This window comes from Sorex fumeus, unplaced genomic scaffold, assembly GCF_029834395.1.
Source record: "Sorex fumeus unplaced genomic scaffold, SorFum_2.1 ptg000072l, whole genome shotgun sequence".
Taxonomy (NCBI): Eukaryota; Metazoa; Chordata; class Mammalia; order Eulipotyphla; family Soricidae; genus Sorex; species Sorex fumeus.
Window position 1 is genome coordinate 9175343 of NW_026606129.1, and position 16431 is coordinate 9191773.

The window sequence follows — 16431 nt, forward strand, 5'->3', positions numbered from 1 at the left end:
CAGGAGCGATCCTGGAGCATTGCACCAGGAGTCAGCTCTGAGCACTGCCGGGATCGTCCCCCACCGGGAAAGAAGCGAGCTTGGGCCGGGGAGGAGCAGAGGGATGCACCCGCTCTGTCCGGCTGTGCACCGTGGACGGAGTCCCATCCCTCCTGGAGGCACGGGGGCGGGAGGGGGGCTTCCGGCTGCACCCCTGCGGGCAGTTCTGTGGCTCTCGTGTCCCCCTTCCCGGGTCTGTCCCCCCTCATTCTGTCTCTGAGCAGCTCGTGGGAAGGGTGGGGGTCCAGCCTGAGCCGGGTGCCCGGACAGCCCCCACCAAAGCCCACGCTGCACCTGCCCTACTGGGAGTGGGGGCCAGGTCAGAGGGGTCCTCACCCCTCCGCAGGGGCAGCGTGGGCCGGGCAGGTGCCTGGTCCCGCATCCTGTCCCCTACAGGACGCCCCCTCTGCTCAGGCCCTGCCTCCTGCCTGCCTGTGGGCCCGGGGCTCCCTCTGACCTTGGAGCCACCTACTGCGGGCCGAGCACTGTGGCCTGTGGGGCAGGAGGAGCCATTCGGCCTCCCCGCTCCTGCTCACCCACCCTCTGCCCCTCCAGCCCGCAGCTGGGCTCCCCCGCCCCTGCCGAGGTGGGGGGGGCGTTCCCTCACAGCCCCCCAGTTTCAAACAGCCTCTGCAAGAAGCTGCCGCCCCAGAGTGTGAGACACAGCAGGAGTGACCGTGAGGACAGTGCCCCGCGATGCCCACCCCAGCAGGTGCAGGGCCGTGCCCACTGCAGTGGTGCCCACGTAGGCCAGACTCGGCAGCCACAGAGAGCGGAGCGCTCCCCTCCACCGCCCAGTGGCTGTCCCGGGCTCCCCTCCCGCCCTCCTCGGCCGAGCGAGGGCAGGACCCTCCTTGTCCAGCCTCAGCTCCCCCGTTCCCAGGCGGCTCTGTCCTCCACGTCTGACCGCCCGCCCCTGCCGCCCTGCCAGAACGCCCCCCATTCATTCCCGCGGAACCGGGGGCGGTGCCGCCTGACCCAGCTTCCCTCGCCTTGTTCTGCGAGACCGTTTGGGCGGGACGTTGGGAGAGGAAGCTCGTCCTCCGCTCAGCCGCCCCTTGGTGACCCGCCCTGTGGCCGCTGTTCCCTTTCCTGCAGTGGGGTCGGCCTGGCAGAGACCCCGCGTTCTGGGCCCCACGAGCTCCAGAGGGCCCAGCCTGTCTCTGTGAAATGCCGAGCCCAGGGGCCTGGGGTCCCAGCGCTGCCACCTGCCCTGTGTGGGTTGAAGAAATGGAGACGCCGTACAGAACAGCCAGACTGGTTGTGAAAACTGAGCCGGCAAGTCATGTGCAGTCGGGGCCTGCGGGCCGTGTGCAGACAGGGTCCATGGGCTGTGTGCGGTCGGGGTCCATGCTATGTGCAGATGGAGTCCGCGGGCAGATGGGGTCCACAGGCCATGTGCAGATGGGGTCCACGGGGCTGTGTGCAGTCGGGACCATGGGCTGTGTGTAGATGGGGCCCGTGGGGTCTGTGCAGTCTGGGTCCATGGGCCGTGTGCAGTCGGGGCCCATGGACTGTGTGCAGACGGGGTCCACGCCATGTATAGACGGGGCCCACAGGCTGTGTGCAGACGGGTGTCCACGGGCCGTGTGTAGATGGGGCCAATAGGCCTTGTACAGATGGGATCCACGGGCCGTGTGCAGTCGGGCCCTTGGGCCGTGTGCAGATGGGGTCCTTGGGTCGTGCGCACTCAGGGTCCACGCAGATTTCCTGCCTCAGAAGGCCCTGCCATTCTGTTGGCTTGTTTGATGTTCCTCTTTTCTAATCTGTCAAATCATTCCAGTGACTCCCAGGTTTTCCCTCTAGGGATCGGTGGAAGGTTTCTTTCCTCTGTGAAGGGCAGAGGAGCAGCAGGTGTAGGGGTCAGGCTGGGGTGGGCTTGCAGAGGGCCAGCTGAGGGAGGGCCAGCACCAATGGCCACTGCTCCATGCAGAGACGCCACGTGGAGAGGACAGCCTGGAAGCAGAATCCATGTGGCAGGACACAGGGAGGAGGAAACAGTTCAGGGCCCAGAGCCGGGCCGGGCTCCATGGATGGACACACGGTCCAGCCAACAGCGCTGAGAGCGACCCCAGAATGTTGAGCCAGAAGTCAGCCTGAATCCTGGGAAAAAAAAGTTGTGCAGATCATAGGGGGGGCGGGGGGGGGGGGGAGGCAGAAGAGCCATTTCAGGAGCTGCTGCCTAAGGCGTCATTCAGAGACTTTGCAAACGTCTTTTAAAAACACGAGGAAGCCCCAGAGGAGCAGAATTCTTCTCTAGAGAGAAGAAAATCACCAGATCCTGCCGCCAAAGCCAAACCCAGAAGGCTGAAAGCCGTAAAGACAGCGGCCGCCCCGACCAGCTCAGCCACGGCCAAGGTCAGCGGCCAAGGTCAACCAGCTAAGGCGAGGGAGAAGGTGGAGCTGAGTAGGCGCTGGCCCCAAAGACGCAGCGGCACATCAGGTCCGGGGACGTTAATAGCTCAAAACCGCTCCATGGGGGCTGGAGCGATAGCACAGCGGGTAGGGCTTTTGCCTTGCACACGCTGACCCACGTTCGATTCCCAGCTTCCCATATGGTCCCCTGAGCACCACCAGGAGTCATTCCTGAGTGCAGAGCCAAGAGTGACCCCTGTGCATTGCCAGGTGTGACCCCCGCTCCCCCCAAAAAAAGCACCAGTTCAATGAGAAGAAGAAACAGAGCCAGAGCGATAGGGCAGTGGGGAGGGCGCCAGCCTTGCACATGGCTGACCCGGATTCGATCCCTGGCACCCCATGTCACCCCATGAGCACTGCCGGGAGTGATTCCTGAGTGCGGAGTGGGGAGCAACCCCTGAGCACTGCCTGGTGTGGCCCCCAAGTGAGAGAGAGATACAGACACCGACATATGCTACAAAGCAGTCACACAAGTTGACAACAGTGAACAGAAAATAAGATTAGACAAGCGAGCAGACAGGAAAGACAGGAAGGCAGGAAACAACCACAGGAACAGCGACGAAGTAGGAAGGGCACGGGAGCGACAGACACCATCAGGGCAGGAGAAGACAGGAAGGTGGAAAATGACCGGAAGGAGCGAGGGCACAGAGAAAGGGACACAGAGGAAGGCAGGGCCGACCCCGGGGGACAGTCGGGTGCCCCAGCCCTGCAGCCACCACTCCTGAGAAGCGAGACTCGAGTCTGCATGTGAAGAAGCTCCCCAGGCCCAAGAACATCGGGGACCTGAGCCAGAGGACAGCGGGGAGGACGTTTTGTCATGCACAGGGCTGGCCTGGGTTCAATCCCGGGCTTCCCATATCATCTTCCCAGAGCTCTGCCAGGAGTGATCCCTGAGCACTGAGCCACGAGTAAGCCCTGTGCAGTGCCAAGTGTCACCCCCAGAACTAAAACAAGAAAAACAAAGGAGGGGCTATGGTGATAGCGGGCTGGAGCCATAGCACAGCGGTAGGGCATTTGCCTTGCATGCAGCCGGCCCGGCTGAGCCGGGTTTGATTCCTCCGCCCCTCTTGGAGAGCCCAGCAAGCTACTGAGAGTATCTCGCCCACACAACAAAGCTTGGCAAGCTACCCCTGACGTATTCGATATGCCAAACACAGTCTCATGATGGAGACGTTACTGGGCCCGCTCAAGCAAATCAATGAACAATGGGAGGACAGTGCTACAGTGCTATGGTGATAGCATAGCGAGTAGGGCGTTTGCCTTGCATGCAGCCGACCCGGGTTCGATTCCCAGCATCCCATATGGTCCCCTGAGCACCGCCAGGAGTAATTCCTGAGTGCAGAGCCAGGAGTAACCCCTGTGCATCGTCGGGTGTGACCAAAAAAGCAAAAGATAAAAAAAAAAAAAGAAAAGAAAATCACTGGGAAACAGAAAAACGCCCAGTGGTTCTCCTTCGGAGCAGGAGCGAGCACTGTGTGGGAGGCAAACGAGGTGGTGCCCACTTTCCCCAGCTGGGCTCTGCCTGGGGTTGGGGCCAGGGAGAACATCTCAGCATCAGGGTCAGATGCTTAAGAACTGGGCGGGTCCCAGGGTCCGATCTCCAATCACTCGAATCCCCAAGCCAGAGATGGATGGCAGAGAAGGCACCGGGAACCAAGAAGGGGCGTTTCCCCAAGCTTTCCTGAGAAATCGCTGTACAACAAGCTCTGGTCAGCACCAGAGGACGGCGGGACACTGGGTCCAGTCTCCTGGTGTCCACAGGTTCCCGTCAGCTGTGAGGAGACGCTGCACACGGGGTCGCATGCTCTGTTTGTGTGTAAAGGCAGGCATTGGCAGAAGGCGGGGGCGTCTGAAAAGCTGTGGATGCCACAGGGAGCACAAAGTGTGAGTTCACAAAACTTCACAGGTGTGTTCGCCTCTCCAGGCCTCCCCAGCAGAGGGACAAAGAGACAGGGGACTTCAGGCTGATGGGGAAACGGCCCGTTGAACGCGGAGCTGTTAGCGTTCTTACCGCACACCAGGGGGGTCAAGGCCAAGGCGTAGGACTGCAGACAGCTATGGTTGATCATTCACAAGGTAAAGAATTCGGCGGAGACAATTCTCTTGGGGGATGAACTCAAGGAGACGCTCTGTCTCCCAGGGACATCTATGTTGCTTTTCTCTTTCCTTTCGGTTATACATATTAAACAATTAAGTCTACTTCTTGTTAATACTTGCAGCTAGTTGGATAAACACAGTAAGAGATTTTCATTCCAAAACTTAGTTCTCTGGACTCTGAGTGCAAGCAAGACTTTTACCGTAAATCCCAGACTAGTTAGTCCTCAGGCCCGTCCAGCTTGTCCTTCCCCATGGGGATCTGTGCCGTAAATCATAACAGCTTGCATCAGGACCACACATGTATGCTTTGAAGACGGTCTCATTTCGATGCCAGGGTAGCTTTGCCATTCACCCCGGGTTCATCCCTGTCCCCTGGCGGGACCATCTGTTTGGGGTGTTAGGAACTACAGCAACTGAAGCCCGAGTTAAGTAATTAGGACAGATGCCCAGGAGTAGATGAGTCAATCAACTCTCAAATATTAGGAGCACAGCATTAACGGTCTTTCTGTGTTTAAGCAAAAAAACACTGTTCTATGGTAAAATATAAAAAGGCGATAGGGGAAACAGAAAAGCAAGTAATTCACCACAAATACACAGTCCAGAATTATTAGAAAGTTTTGGCTTATACGTAACCAACCGTGACTTGGGGAATTGTGACAATGAGAGGTAAAACACAAAGGAAAGGTTAAAGAGATAGTCAGGGGGTTAGGGGTGCTCGCAAGAGCACTGTAAGCTTCTCTGGGAGGAGGAAAAGAGGCAATTCACTGATGAAGCCTAAAGCACTTAGGGCTAATATCCAACAAGTGGGAACTTCTTTTTTTAGTGGGTGTGGCGGGGGGGGGAGCACCTAGCAATGCTTAGGGCTTATTTGTGGATTTGAACTCAGGAATCACTCCTGACAGTGCTCAGGGACTGCATGGGATGCCGGGGATTGAACTGGGGTCAGTCACATGCAAGGCCAGTGCCCTCCCCGCTGTGCTGTCACTTCGGCCCCTACACTGGGGATTTCTCAGGAGGCTTCTCAGAGGCGAGGGGAAGAAAGTCAATAAAAACCAACCTCGGTGCTCCTCAGAGCAGGAACCAGCAGCATCAGAGCAGGGAAATCACTGGCCCTCTTGTATAAAGGGCTGGATTTACCGGTTATCGTCAGGATAAGATCGACAGCCCCCTCCCAACACACACACACACACACACACACACACACACACACACACGTGAACACACCCTCTCTCGCAGGATCCTGCAGGCCCAGCATGTCTCTTCTGTCTTTCAGTCTTTGACTGGCCAACTCCTTCAGGCAGCCTTCTTTGATTGCCCCAGTGCACGTCAAGTTTCACCCTCATTTACCACTGCTTGGTACCAGATCTCTAATTCTCCAAGTCGTCCATCCTGGGGCGGAGACGAATGATCTACCTAAGTTGTTCAGCGCTTCATTCTGGGTGTGGCATATGGGAAGCCTCAGCTGACACAGCTTCTTCCGTAATTCAGGGTTCGTCGAATGATTTGGGTTGTGTGTGTGTGTGTGTGAGAGAGAGAGAGAGAGTATGTGTGTGTGTGAGAGAGAGAGAGTATGTGTGTGTGTGAGTGTGTGTGTGTGTGTGCGTGTTTCCTAAGAGCTTGGTGCTCCTATTAATGAGAATTTTTTAAAAAATTTTTATTAGTGAAAACCATGTAGTACAGTTGTGGACTTACAGATTTTTGTGCTTTGGTTTCAGTTATACAATGATCAAGTACCCATCCCTCCACCAGTGCCCATTCTCCACCACCACTGATCCCAGTATCCCTCCCACCTCCCCAACCCCCCCACCTCTGTGGCAGGGCATTCCCTTTTGTTCTCGCTCTCCTTTTGGGTGCTGTGGTTTGCAAAAGAGGCACTGAGTGGCAATCGTGTTCGGTCTATAGTCTACTTTCAGCATGTTTCTCCCATCCTGGGAGGATCCTCCTAACACCCTTTATTTGGTGCTCCCTTCCCGATCTGAGCTGCCTTAATGAGAGTTCTTATGGTTCGAAGGGACAGCAACCCCATGCGAATTACAAAGATGAACGTGAAATGTTCCCAGGTAGGGCTGGTTTCAGGCGAGGCTGGATCCAGGGGCCCCTCAAATCACCACTCTCAGCCTTTGCTCGCCAGTGCTCTCCCTTCCAGCATGCCGGCACCTCCGTGGTCACAAACTCAAGGTCTCCACGAGAAAAGGCCACGTCCCAGCACCAGGCTCCCCCAGCAGTCCCAGGAAGAGGCTCCTTGGCTGTGCTCACTGTCGCGTGCTCTCACCGGGGCGGGGAGAAATGCCAGCGCGGGGCACCGGGGCAGCATGAGGCTGCACCGAGACTCTCACGGGAGAATGGTCATGCTGCTGCCTGAGCAGGGTGGGTGGAGGCTTGTGGGGGTCAGGGGGCAGCAGCGACGGAAGCCCCGAGTGTGGGCGTGCTCGGCGAGCGGCTGTGGGCGCTGTCCCCAGCCAACCCGGGAAAACGGCTTCGGTGTCTTTGGGCCCGTAGGTTGCTTATTTGCCATGCGGTGGCAGGAGGCGGGGTGGGGGGGCTTTCCATGGAGCCGAGAAATGAGGGGGGGGCCGGTAACCCTCACATCGGGGGCGTCTGCATGTGCCCGGCCTGCGCCCGAGAGCAGGGCACTTTTAGAGGCTGTCATTCATTCTCCAGGGACTCGGGTGCACCAGTGCTCAGCTGTGTGGCACCGAGGAAGTTACTCGCCCTCTCTATTCCTCCACCGTCGAGGGGGCTTGAGCCCCTGCCTCCCCCTCCCTGGGGTCAGGGAAGCAGGACAGGCAGAGGCTGTTGCTGGCCCCAGGAGGGACACGGGTGCCTCGTTTGGGTGCTGTCTGGGCAAGTGGAGGGTCCCCCGTCCCGCCACAGCCCCAGAGACACGTAATGCCCCCCTGTGCCGCTGAGGTTCCTGCCAAGGCTCAGAGAGGCTGAGTCACGTTTCCAGGGCTGCACAGGAGGCCGAGAGCTTTCCTGTTCTCACTGCGCTGTGGCCCTCCCCGGGAGGCACGGCCCTCACCAGGCCCACGTGGGTCCCTCCCCCCCACGCCCCGGACCCTCAGGCGTGGTGACACTGGCCGACCGTGCTGTCCGCCCTCGGTCTGGTCTCGGGGAGGCTGAGTGCCCGAGCACAGGGTCCCGCCGCGCCCTGACCTCTCTGTCCCGCAGGTGTGGGTGGACGCCGGCACGCAGATCTTCTTCTCCTACGCCATCTGCCTGGGCTGTCTGACGGCGCTGGGGAGTTACAACAACTACAACAACAACTGCTACAGGTCTGCTCCCCGCGTGCTGGCCAGGGCCCCGGGTCGCACTTTGCCCCCCCAGCCAGGCTGGCCTCGTGTGCCCACCTGCGGGGACTGCCCAGCACCTGCTCCGCCCGCCCCGCCATGCCCATCCCTGGGGGATGTGCCCCAATGTGCCCAGCTCACGCAGCTGGAGGTAGCCCGTCAGGCCCTGGCCAGGGGCCTCTCCTGCCCCCCCAGAGCCCTGGTGGCCGACTGCCCTCGCAGCCCGCATCCACTTTTCGAGGGGCAGATCGGAGGGGAGCACTGGGCGAGGAAGGGAGCACCAGGCTGGGAGGGAGCACTGGGCCAGGGGTGCATTAGGCCGAGAGGAGATTACTGGGCTAGGGATCAGTACTGAGCTGGGACAGGAGCATGAGGTCAGGAGGGGAGCATTGAGCCGAGGAGGGGAGCACTAGGCCCAGGAAGGGAGCACTAAGCCCAGGAGGGGAGCACTAAACCCATGAGGGAAGAACTAGGTCCAGGAGCAGAGCACTAGGCCCAGGCGGGGAGTACTAGGCCCAGGAGGGGAGCATTAGGCCCAGGAGGGGAGCACTAGACTGAGGCAGGGAGCACTAGGCCCAGGAGGGAGCAGTAGGCTAGGGGCTGAGCACTAGGTGGGGGAGCACTAGGACAAGAGGGGAGCACTTGGGTGTGGGTCAACGCTGGGTGGACCGCTGCTGCCCACAGCCTGGGCCTGCAGAGGGCCATGGCCCACATCACCAGCAGTGCCGTTTGCACCCTGCTCTTCCTCCTTGCACCCTGGCTCTGTGCCTGCCCCAGGGCTAGGGGCCAGCGCAGCCCCCAGGCCTGAGAGCCCCTCCCGGGCCAGGGTGCCTGGTGGGGGAGGAAGCGCTTTGGTGTGTCGGAGGGGCGAGAGTTTGGTCCATGAGCCAGGAACAGACACCGCCACTTCCTGGGACAGGGCCCGACAGTGCTCGGGCCTTTGCGGTTCAGAAAAGGGAAAAGGGGGAGACCTAGTGAGTCCGGCAGAGGGGACGCCGCCGCCGCCTTCTAGTGCATCCAGTGAAAGAGTCTGTGTGCCCACAGGAAGGCAGGTCCCTGGTCAGGGGCGGGGACCAGCTGCCACCCCTCTGTGCTCCCTCAGAGAAGGCTGGAGGCGCTGTGTGACCTCTGGCCAGACGCCTGACCTCTCTGAACCTCAAGGCTTTACCCACACAGGCCCCCTGTCTGTGCCTGCCCTGTCTCACTGGCTCCCCAGGACCCCTCTCTGCCCCCACCCCTCGCCGTGCCATGCCCCCACACCGACCCTGCCCCTATCTGCAGCCCCCTCAAACACCCACCCCCTGATGGCTCCTCCCCCTCAGTGTCCCGCCCCTTATGGCCCTGCCCTGCGCTCACGCTTGCCCCGCCCCCTTGGTCCCGCCCCCGGCCCCCAAGCCCGCCCTGCCCCTCATGGCCCCGCCAACACGCCCACCCCAAATGGCCTGCCCCTCAGGCGCTGCCCCTGGCCCCGCCCCTCCTCTCAGGCCCCGCCCCATCCCCGCCCTCACGCCCGCCCCGCCCCTCACGGCCCTGCCCTTTAGGCTCCGCCCCTCAGGACTTGCCCCATCCCCGCCCTCACGCCCGCCCCGCCCCTCAGGCCCCTCCCCGGCCCCGCCCTCAGGCCTGCCCCGCCCCTCACGGCCCTACCCCTCAGGCTCCGCCCCTCAGGACCCGCCCCAGCCCTACCCTCAGGCCCTCCCTGTCCCTGCTCCTCAGGCTCTGCCCCCTGGCCCCGCCCCGCCCCTCAGGCTCCGCCCCTCAGGACCCGCCCCAGCCCTCCCTCACGCCCTCCCTGCCCCTGCTCCTCAGGCTCTGCCCCCTGGCCCCGCCCCGCCCCTCAGGCCCCGCCCTCTCGCCCGCCCCGCCCCTCAGGCCCCGCCCCGCCCTCAGGCCCCGCCCCGCCCCAGCCTCACGCCCGCCCCGCCCCTCAGGCCCCGCCCTCTCGCCCGCCCCGCCCCTCACGGCCCTGCCCCTCAGGCTCCGCCCCTCAGGACCCGCCCCAGCCCTCCCTCACGCCCTCCCTGCCCTGCTCCTCAGGCTCTGCCCCCTGGCCCCGCCCCGCCCCTCAGGCTCCGCCCCTCAGGACCCGCCCCAGCCCTCCCTCATGCCCTCCCTGCCCTGCTCCTCAGGCTCTGCCCCCTGGCCCCGCCCCGCCCCTCAGGCCCCGCCCCGCCCCTTCGGCCCCGCCCCAGCCTCACGCGCCCCGCCCCGCCCCGCCCCGCAGGGACTGCATCATGCTCTGCTGTCTGAACAGCGGCACCAGCTTCGTGGCCGGCTTCGCCATCTTCTCGGTCCTGGGCTTCATGGCGTACGAGCAGGGGGTGCCCATCGCGGAGGTGGCCGAGTCGGGTACGTGCGCCGGGGCCGGCGGTCCCCGAGCCAGGGGACGTGCTCATGCCCTCTTCCCGCGGGGGCCCACCCAAAGGGGCTTTGACGCCTCCCACCCCAGTGCCCGGACCACACCCTGCTCACCAGGAACCGCCAAACACCCTCCCTGCCCCCTCAGCCCGCCCCCTCATTCCTGCTGCCCCGCCCTCTCACCCCCACCCCTTCGCCCCGCCCCCTCCCTGCCCCCTCACTCCTGCCCCCTCACCCCTGTTTCGCAGTCCCCAGCCCCTTCTCTCCCCGGAAGGGAAGCCCTTGGTCGCTTCGTGCCAGGCTGACCCACGGAGAGACTGGGCCGCCTCTAACGGGGAGACATAAAACGGGCTCAGGGCTGACGCTGCGCCCCCCAAGTAACACCCGGGGAATGGGCGGGCAGGAGGCAGGAACTGCCGCAGCTGCTCTGGGACCCTCCAGTTTCTTGAAAAGGTCAAAGAACAAAACCACAGGTCCTGGCAGCTGCCCTGGGCTAGTACGTGGCCAAGTGAGGCCAACGCTCACCCATTGCTGCCTAGACGCTGGCCTCTGTGTGTGTGTGTGTATGTGCATGTATTTGCATGTATTGTGTGTACGTGTGTGTGTGCATGCGTGCATGTGTGTGAGCGTGTGTTTGCATGCATTAGGCATTATGGCCTCCCAGCAGGTCAGTGCAGAAGGCTGAATGTCAGAGCAACCGGGTCTGGCTCCCCGGGACCCCACTGTCCCACTCTCTCACCTGCCAGGCGTCTCTGTGTGCCCCCCGCCCAGGGCTGCCGGGAGGGGCAGAGGTCGGGGCCCAGGGACGCCCACACCCCCCTCCCTGCTCCCTGTCCAGGCCCCGGCCTGGCCTTCATCGCCTACCCCAAGGCCGTGACCATGATGCCGCTGTCCCCGCTGTGGGCGACCCTCTTCTTCATGATGCTCATCTTCCTGGGCCTGGACAGCCAGGTATGCCCTCCGCTGGCCTCTTCGTCAGCCCCCAGATGCGCCCGGCGCCCCCCAGGCCTTCCCAGGCCCCGTTTGGTGCCCACGGTCCCCAGTTGTCCTGTGCCCCGCCCTATCCGCAGTTCGTGTGTGTGGAGAGCCTGGTGACGGCCGTGGTGGACATGTACCCCGAGGTTTTCCGCAGGGGCTACCGGCGGGAGCTGCTCATCCTGGCCCTGTCCGTGGTGTCCTACTTCCTGGGCCTCGTCATGCTGACGGAGGTGAGCGCGGAGGACGGGGTCTGGCGGGGGGGTGCCCTGCAGCCCTTGGGTACACGGGGCTCACTGACAGGCCCCCCCTGGGTGGAGGGTAGTGTCAGCAGACAAGCGAGTCAGGACAGCCGCGCCGGGTCCCCCTCGGAGTCTGATGTCTCCCACTGGGCCCCTCATCCTCCCAGTGGCCCGCTGTGCTCCCTGCCGGGTGGGGGAGGAAGGGGCCGCCTTCTGTGACCCCCAACTGAGGAACTGCACCCAGTCCTGAAGGGGCTCAGAATCGGGGCGAGCAGCACCCGGGTTCCGGCTGCCTCCACTCCCCAGATCCATTCCGCATGAAAAATAAGCCGGTGGCCCAGAGAAACGAGAGGAAGGGAGCTGAGCAGGGAGCCGGGGCTCTGGCTCGGACCCTCATCGGCACACCTCCTCCAGGAAGTTGCCTCTGCTTCCGGCCAGGCACAGGTGGGACCCTGGGGGCCACAGGTGGGCACTGCTGGAATGAGGTGCGTCCCCAGATGAGCCTCAGTGCTGACCCATCACGCCTAGCAGGGGCCTTTGTCAAGCGACGGGGTAGGGCTGCAGGGAGCCCCAGGCACCTCCATGCCCACCTTGCTTGGTGCCCACCGGCCCCCAGCAGAGACATGGCCGCCTCGTGGCCCCCAGGAACCTATCAGGGCACCAGTGTTCGCCACCACCTCCATGGAGCTCTGTCTGGGAGCAGATTGACCCTGGCCAGGCTGCAGGGCTGTCCCCAGCAGGCGTCTTTAAAGAGGCCACCTCTTCCAGGGGGCCCTCTCGGATAGCCTTCTTCTTTCTTAGCACTCCACTACAGATTTTGGGGACTCAATTTTTCCTAATTCAAAAGTCCCTGTGCCCCCTTACTGCTCTGACCGCTTGGAGCCCCCACTCTAGCTGACAGGCCTCCAGGGTCTGGCTGATCCTGGGAACACTCAGGTACAGACCACAGCCGCAAGAACTGAGGCCCAAGGCTGGGGGACACACTCCAGTGTGTGGGCCGGGGGCCCCCGGGGCCACAGCATTCCCAAGACCCTCCCCGTGATGCCCCTCTGTGACCCCCCAACCACACTCAGGGACCCCTGTCCCTCCCTCCCCCGTGACCACACTCAGGGTCCCGACACCCTCACACCGTCACTCACCTCAGCCCACCAGGAAGTGGGTCTCGGGCCAGGAGAAGCCAACGGGTGGGCAGGGGCATTGCCGGTCCTGGCGTGTCGAGGAGGCCGGGACGCTGCTGGCAGAGCTGCTGGGCTGCCCCGGGCCGTGATGTGCTGTGCCCTCTGGACTTGGGGAGCCGGGGATGGACAGTGTCCTGACCCCCAGCCTGGAGGTCATGCTAGGGGGTTGTCCAGAGGACGAAAAGTGGGAAGGCCGAGCTCCCGGGCTCCTGCCCATCGGCCCCCATACAGGGCTCTGTGTCCATCCCTGGCCCTGTCCAGGGCAGCGCGTCCATCTCCCGGCCCCCTCCAGGGTGGCGTGTACATCTCCCGCCGCCGTCCAGGGCGGCATGTACATCTTCCAGCTCTTTGACTCGTACGCGGCCAGCGGAATGTGCCTCCTATTCGTGGCCATCTTCGAGTGCGTCTGCATCGGCTGGGTGTACGGTGAGTGCTCAGCGGGCCGCCTCCCACCCTGCCTTGAAGGGCCAAGAAAGGTTCGCACACTCAGCCAAACTCGCCCACACTCAGCCACATGCAGCTACACTTGCCCACTCTCAGCCACCATCAACAACATACAACCACACTCACCCATAATCACCACACTCAGCTAGCCACATGCAGCCACACTCAACCACACTTGCCCACACTCACCCACATTCAGCCACACTCGCCCACACTCTGCCACACTCACCCACACTCGCCCACACTTATCCACACTCGTCCACACTCAGTCGCATTCACCCACACTCAGCCACACTCGCCCACACTCTGACACACTCAGTCACACTCGCCCACACTCAGTCACACTCGCCCACACTCAGTCTCACACTCGCCCACACTCAGCCACACTCGCCCACACTGAGCCACAATCGCCCACACTCAGCCACACTCGCCCACACTCAGACACACTCAGTCACACTCGCCCACACTCAGACACGCTCGCCCACACTCGCCCACACTCAGACAAACTCACCCACACTCAGACACACTCGCCCACACTCTGACACACTCAGTCATACTAGCCCACACTCAGTCACACTCGCCCACACTCAGGCACACTCACCCACACTCAGTAACACTCGCCCACACTCAGCCACACTCGACCACACTCAGTCACACTCGCACACTCAGCCACACTCGCCCATACTCTTCCACACTCGCCAACAGTCGCACACACTCAGCAACAGTCAGTCACACTCGCCAACACTCAGACACACTCGCCCACACTCAGACACACTCGCCCACACTCAGCCACACTCTTCCACACTCTGCCACACTCGCACACACTCGCACACACTCAGCCACACTGGTCAACACTCAGACACACTCAGTCACACTTGCACACACTCAGACACACTCGCCCACACTCAGACACACTCATCCACACTCAGACACACTGGCCACACTCAGTCACATTCGTCCACACTCAGACACACTCAGTCACACTCGCCCACACTCAGCCACACTCGCCCACACTCAGTCACGCTCTCGCACACTGAGTCACGCTTGTCCACACTCAGCCACACTGGCCCACACTCAGTCACACTCGCCCACACTCAAACACTCAGTCACAATCACCCACACACAATCACACTCGCCCACACTCAGCCACACTGGCCCACACTCAGTCACACTCGCCCACACTGAGCCACACTCAGACACACTCAGCCACACTCGCCCACACTCAGCCACGCTCTCCCACTTTCAGTCACGCTCGTCCACACTCAGCCACACTCGCCCACACTCAGTCACACTCGCCCACACTCAGTCACACTCGCCCACTCAGACACACTCAGTCACACTCGCCCACACTCAGTCACAATCACCCACACTCAATCACACTCGCCCACACTCAGCCACACTGGCCCACACTCAGTCACACTCAGCCACACTCTGCCACACTCGCCCACTCTCAGCCACACTCGCCCACACTCAGTCACACTCGCCCATACTCAGCCACACTCGCCAACACTCAGGCACACTCGCCCACACTCAGGCACACTCACCCACACAGCCACACTCGCCCACACTCAGGCACACGCACCCACACTCAGCCACACTCGCCCACACTCAGCCACACTCGCCCACACTCTTCCACACTCGCCCACACTCTGCCACACTCAGACACACTCAGCCACACTCGCCAACACTCAGACACACTCAGTCACACTTGCCCACACTCAGACACACTCAGTCACACTCGGCCCACACTCAGCCACACTCGTCCACACTCAGCCACACACGCCCACACTCAGCCACACTCGCCCACACTCAGACACACTCAGTCACACTCGCCCAAACTCAGTCACAATCACCCACACTCAATCACACTCAGCCACACTCGCCCACACTCAGCCACACTCGCCCACACTCAGCCACACTCGCCCACACTCTGCCACACTCAGACACACTCAGACACACTCGCCCACACTCAGTCACACTCGCCCACACTCAAACACACTCAGTCACACTCGCCCACACTCAATCACACTTGCCCACACTCAGCCACACTCGTCCACACTCAGCCAAACTCGCCCACTCTGCCACACTCAGACACACTCAGCCACACTCGCCCACACTCAGACACACTCAGTCACACTTGCCCACACAGACACACTCAGTCACACTCGGCCCACACTCAGCCACACTCTGCCACACTCGCCCACACTCTGCCACACTCAGCCACACTCGCCAACACTCAGACACACTCAGTCACACTTGCCCACACTCAGACACACTCAGTCACACTCATCCACACTCAGCCACACTGGCCCACACTCAGCCACACTCGCCCACACTCTTCCACACTCGCACACACTCAGCCACACTCGCCAACACTCAGACACGCTCGCCCACACTCGCCCACACTCAGCAACACTCGCCCACACTCAGCAACACTCGCCCACACTCTGACACACTCAGTCACACTCGCCCACACTCAGTCACACTCTCCCACACTCAGTCACGCTCGTCCACACTAAGCCACACTCGCCCACACTCAGTCACGCTCTCCCACACTCAGTCACGGTCGTCCACACTCAGCCACACTCGCCAACACTCAGACACACTCAGTCACACTTGCCCACACTCAGACACACTCAGACACACTCAGTCACACTCGTCCACATTCAGACACACTGGCCCACACTCAGTCACACTCGCCAACACTCAGACACACTCAGTCACACTTGCCCACACTCAGACACACTCAGTCACACTCATCCACACTCAGCCACACTCAGACACACTCAGTCACACTCGTCCACATTCAGACACACTGGCCCACACTCAGTCACACTCGCCAACACTCAGGCACACTCGCCCACACTCAGTCACACTCTCCCACACTCAGACACACTCAGTCACACTCGTCCACATTCAGACACACTGGCCCACACTCAGTCACACTCGCCAACACTCAGGCACACTCGCCCACACTCAGCCACACTCAGTCACACTCGCCCACACTCAGCCACACTCGCCCACACTCTCCCACACTCAGCCACACTCGTCTACACTCAGTCACACTCGCCCACACTCAGCCACACTCGCCCACACTCAGCCACACTCTTCCACACTCGCACACACTCGCACACACTCGCAAACACTCAGACACACTGGTCAACACTCAGACACACTCAGTCACACTTGACCACACTCAGACACACTCGCCCACACTCAGACACACTCATCCACACTCAGACACACTGGCCCACACTCAGTCACATTCGTCCACACTCAGACACACTCAATCACACTCGCCCACACTCAGCCACACTCAGCGACACTCGCCCACACTCAGTCACGCTCTCCCACACTCAGTCACGCTCGCCCACACTCAGCCACACTCGCCCA

The 16431-nt window shown here is 61.7% G+C and overlaps 1 protein-coding gene across 1 annotated transcript in view; it reads left to right on the plus strand.

The window, feature by feature from the left end:
- The window catches only part of SLC6A11 (solute carrier family 6 member 11), a 92393-nt gene that overhangs the window by 60623 nt on the left and 15339 nt on the right, over window positions 1-16431 (plus strand). Inside the window, exons 7-11 of the mRNA XM_056129622.1 lie at window positions 7723-7826; window positions 10066-10190; window positions 11038-11150; window positions 11270-11407; window positions 12918-13020. Of these exons, the coding sequence (XP_055985597.1) occupies window positions 7723-7826; window positions 10066-10190; window positions 11038-11150; window positions 11270-11407; window positions 12918-13020 (583 nt within the window). The remainder of the gene's footprint in view (window positions 1-7722; window positions 7827-10065; window positions 10191-11037; window positions 11151-11269; window positions 11408-12917; window positions 13021-16431) is intronic.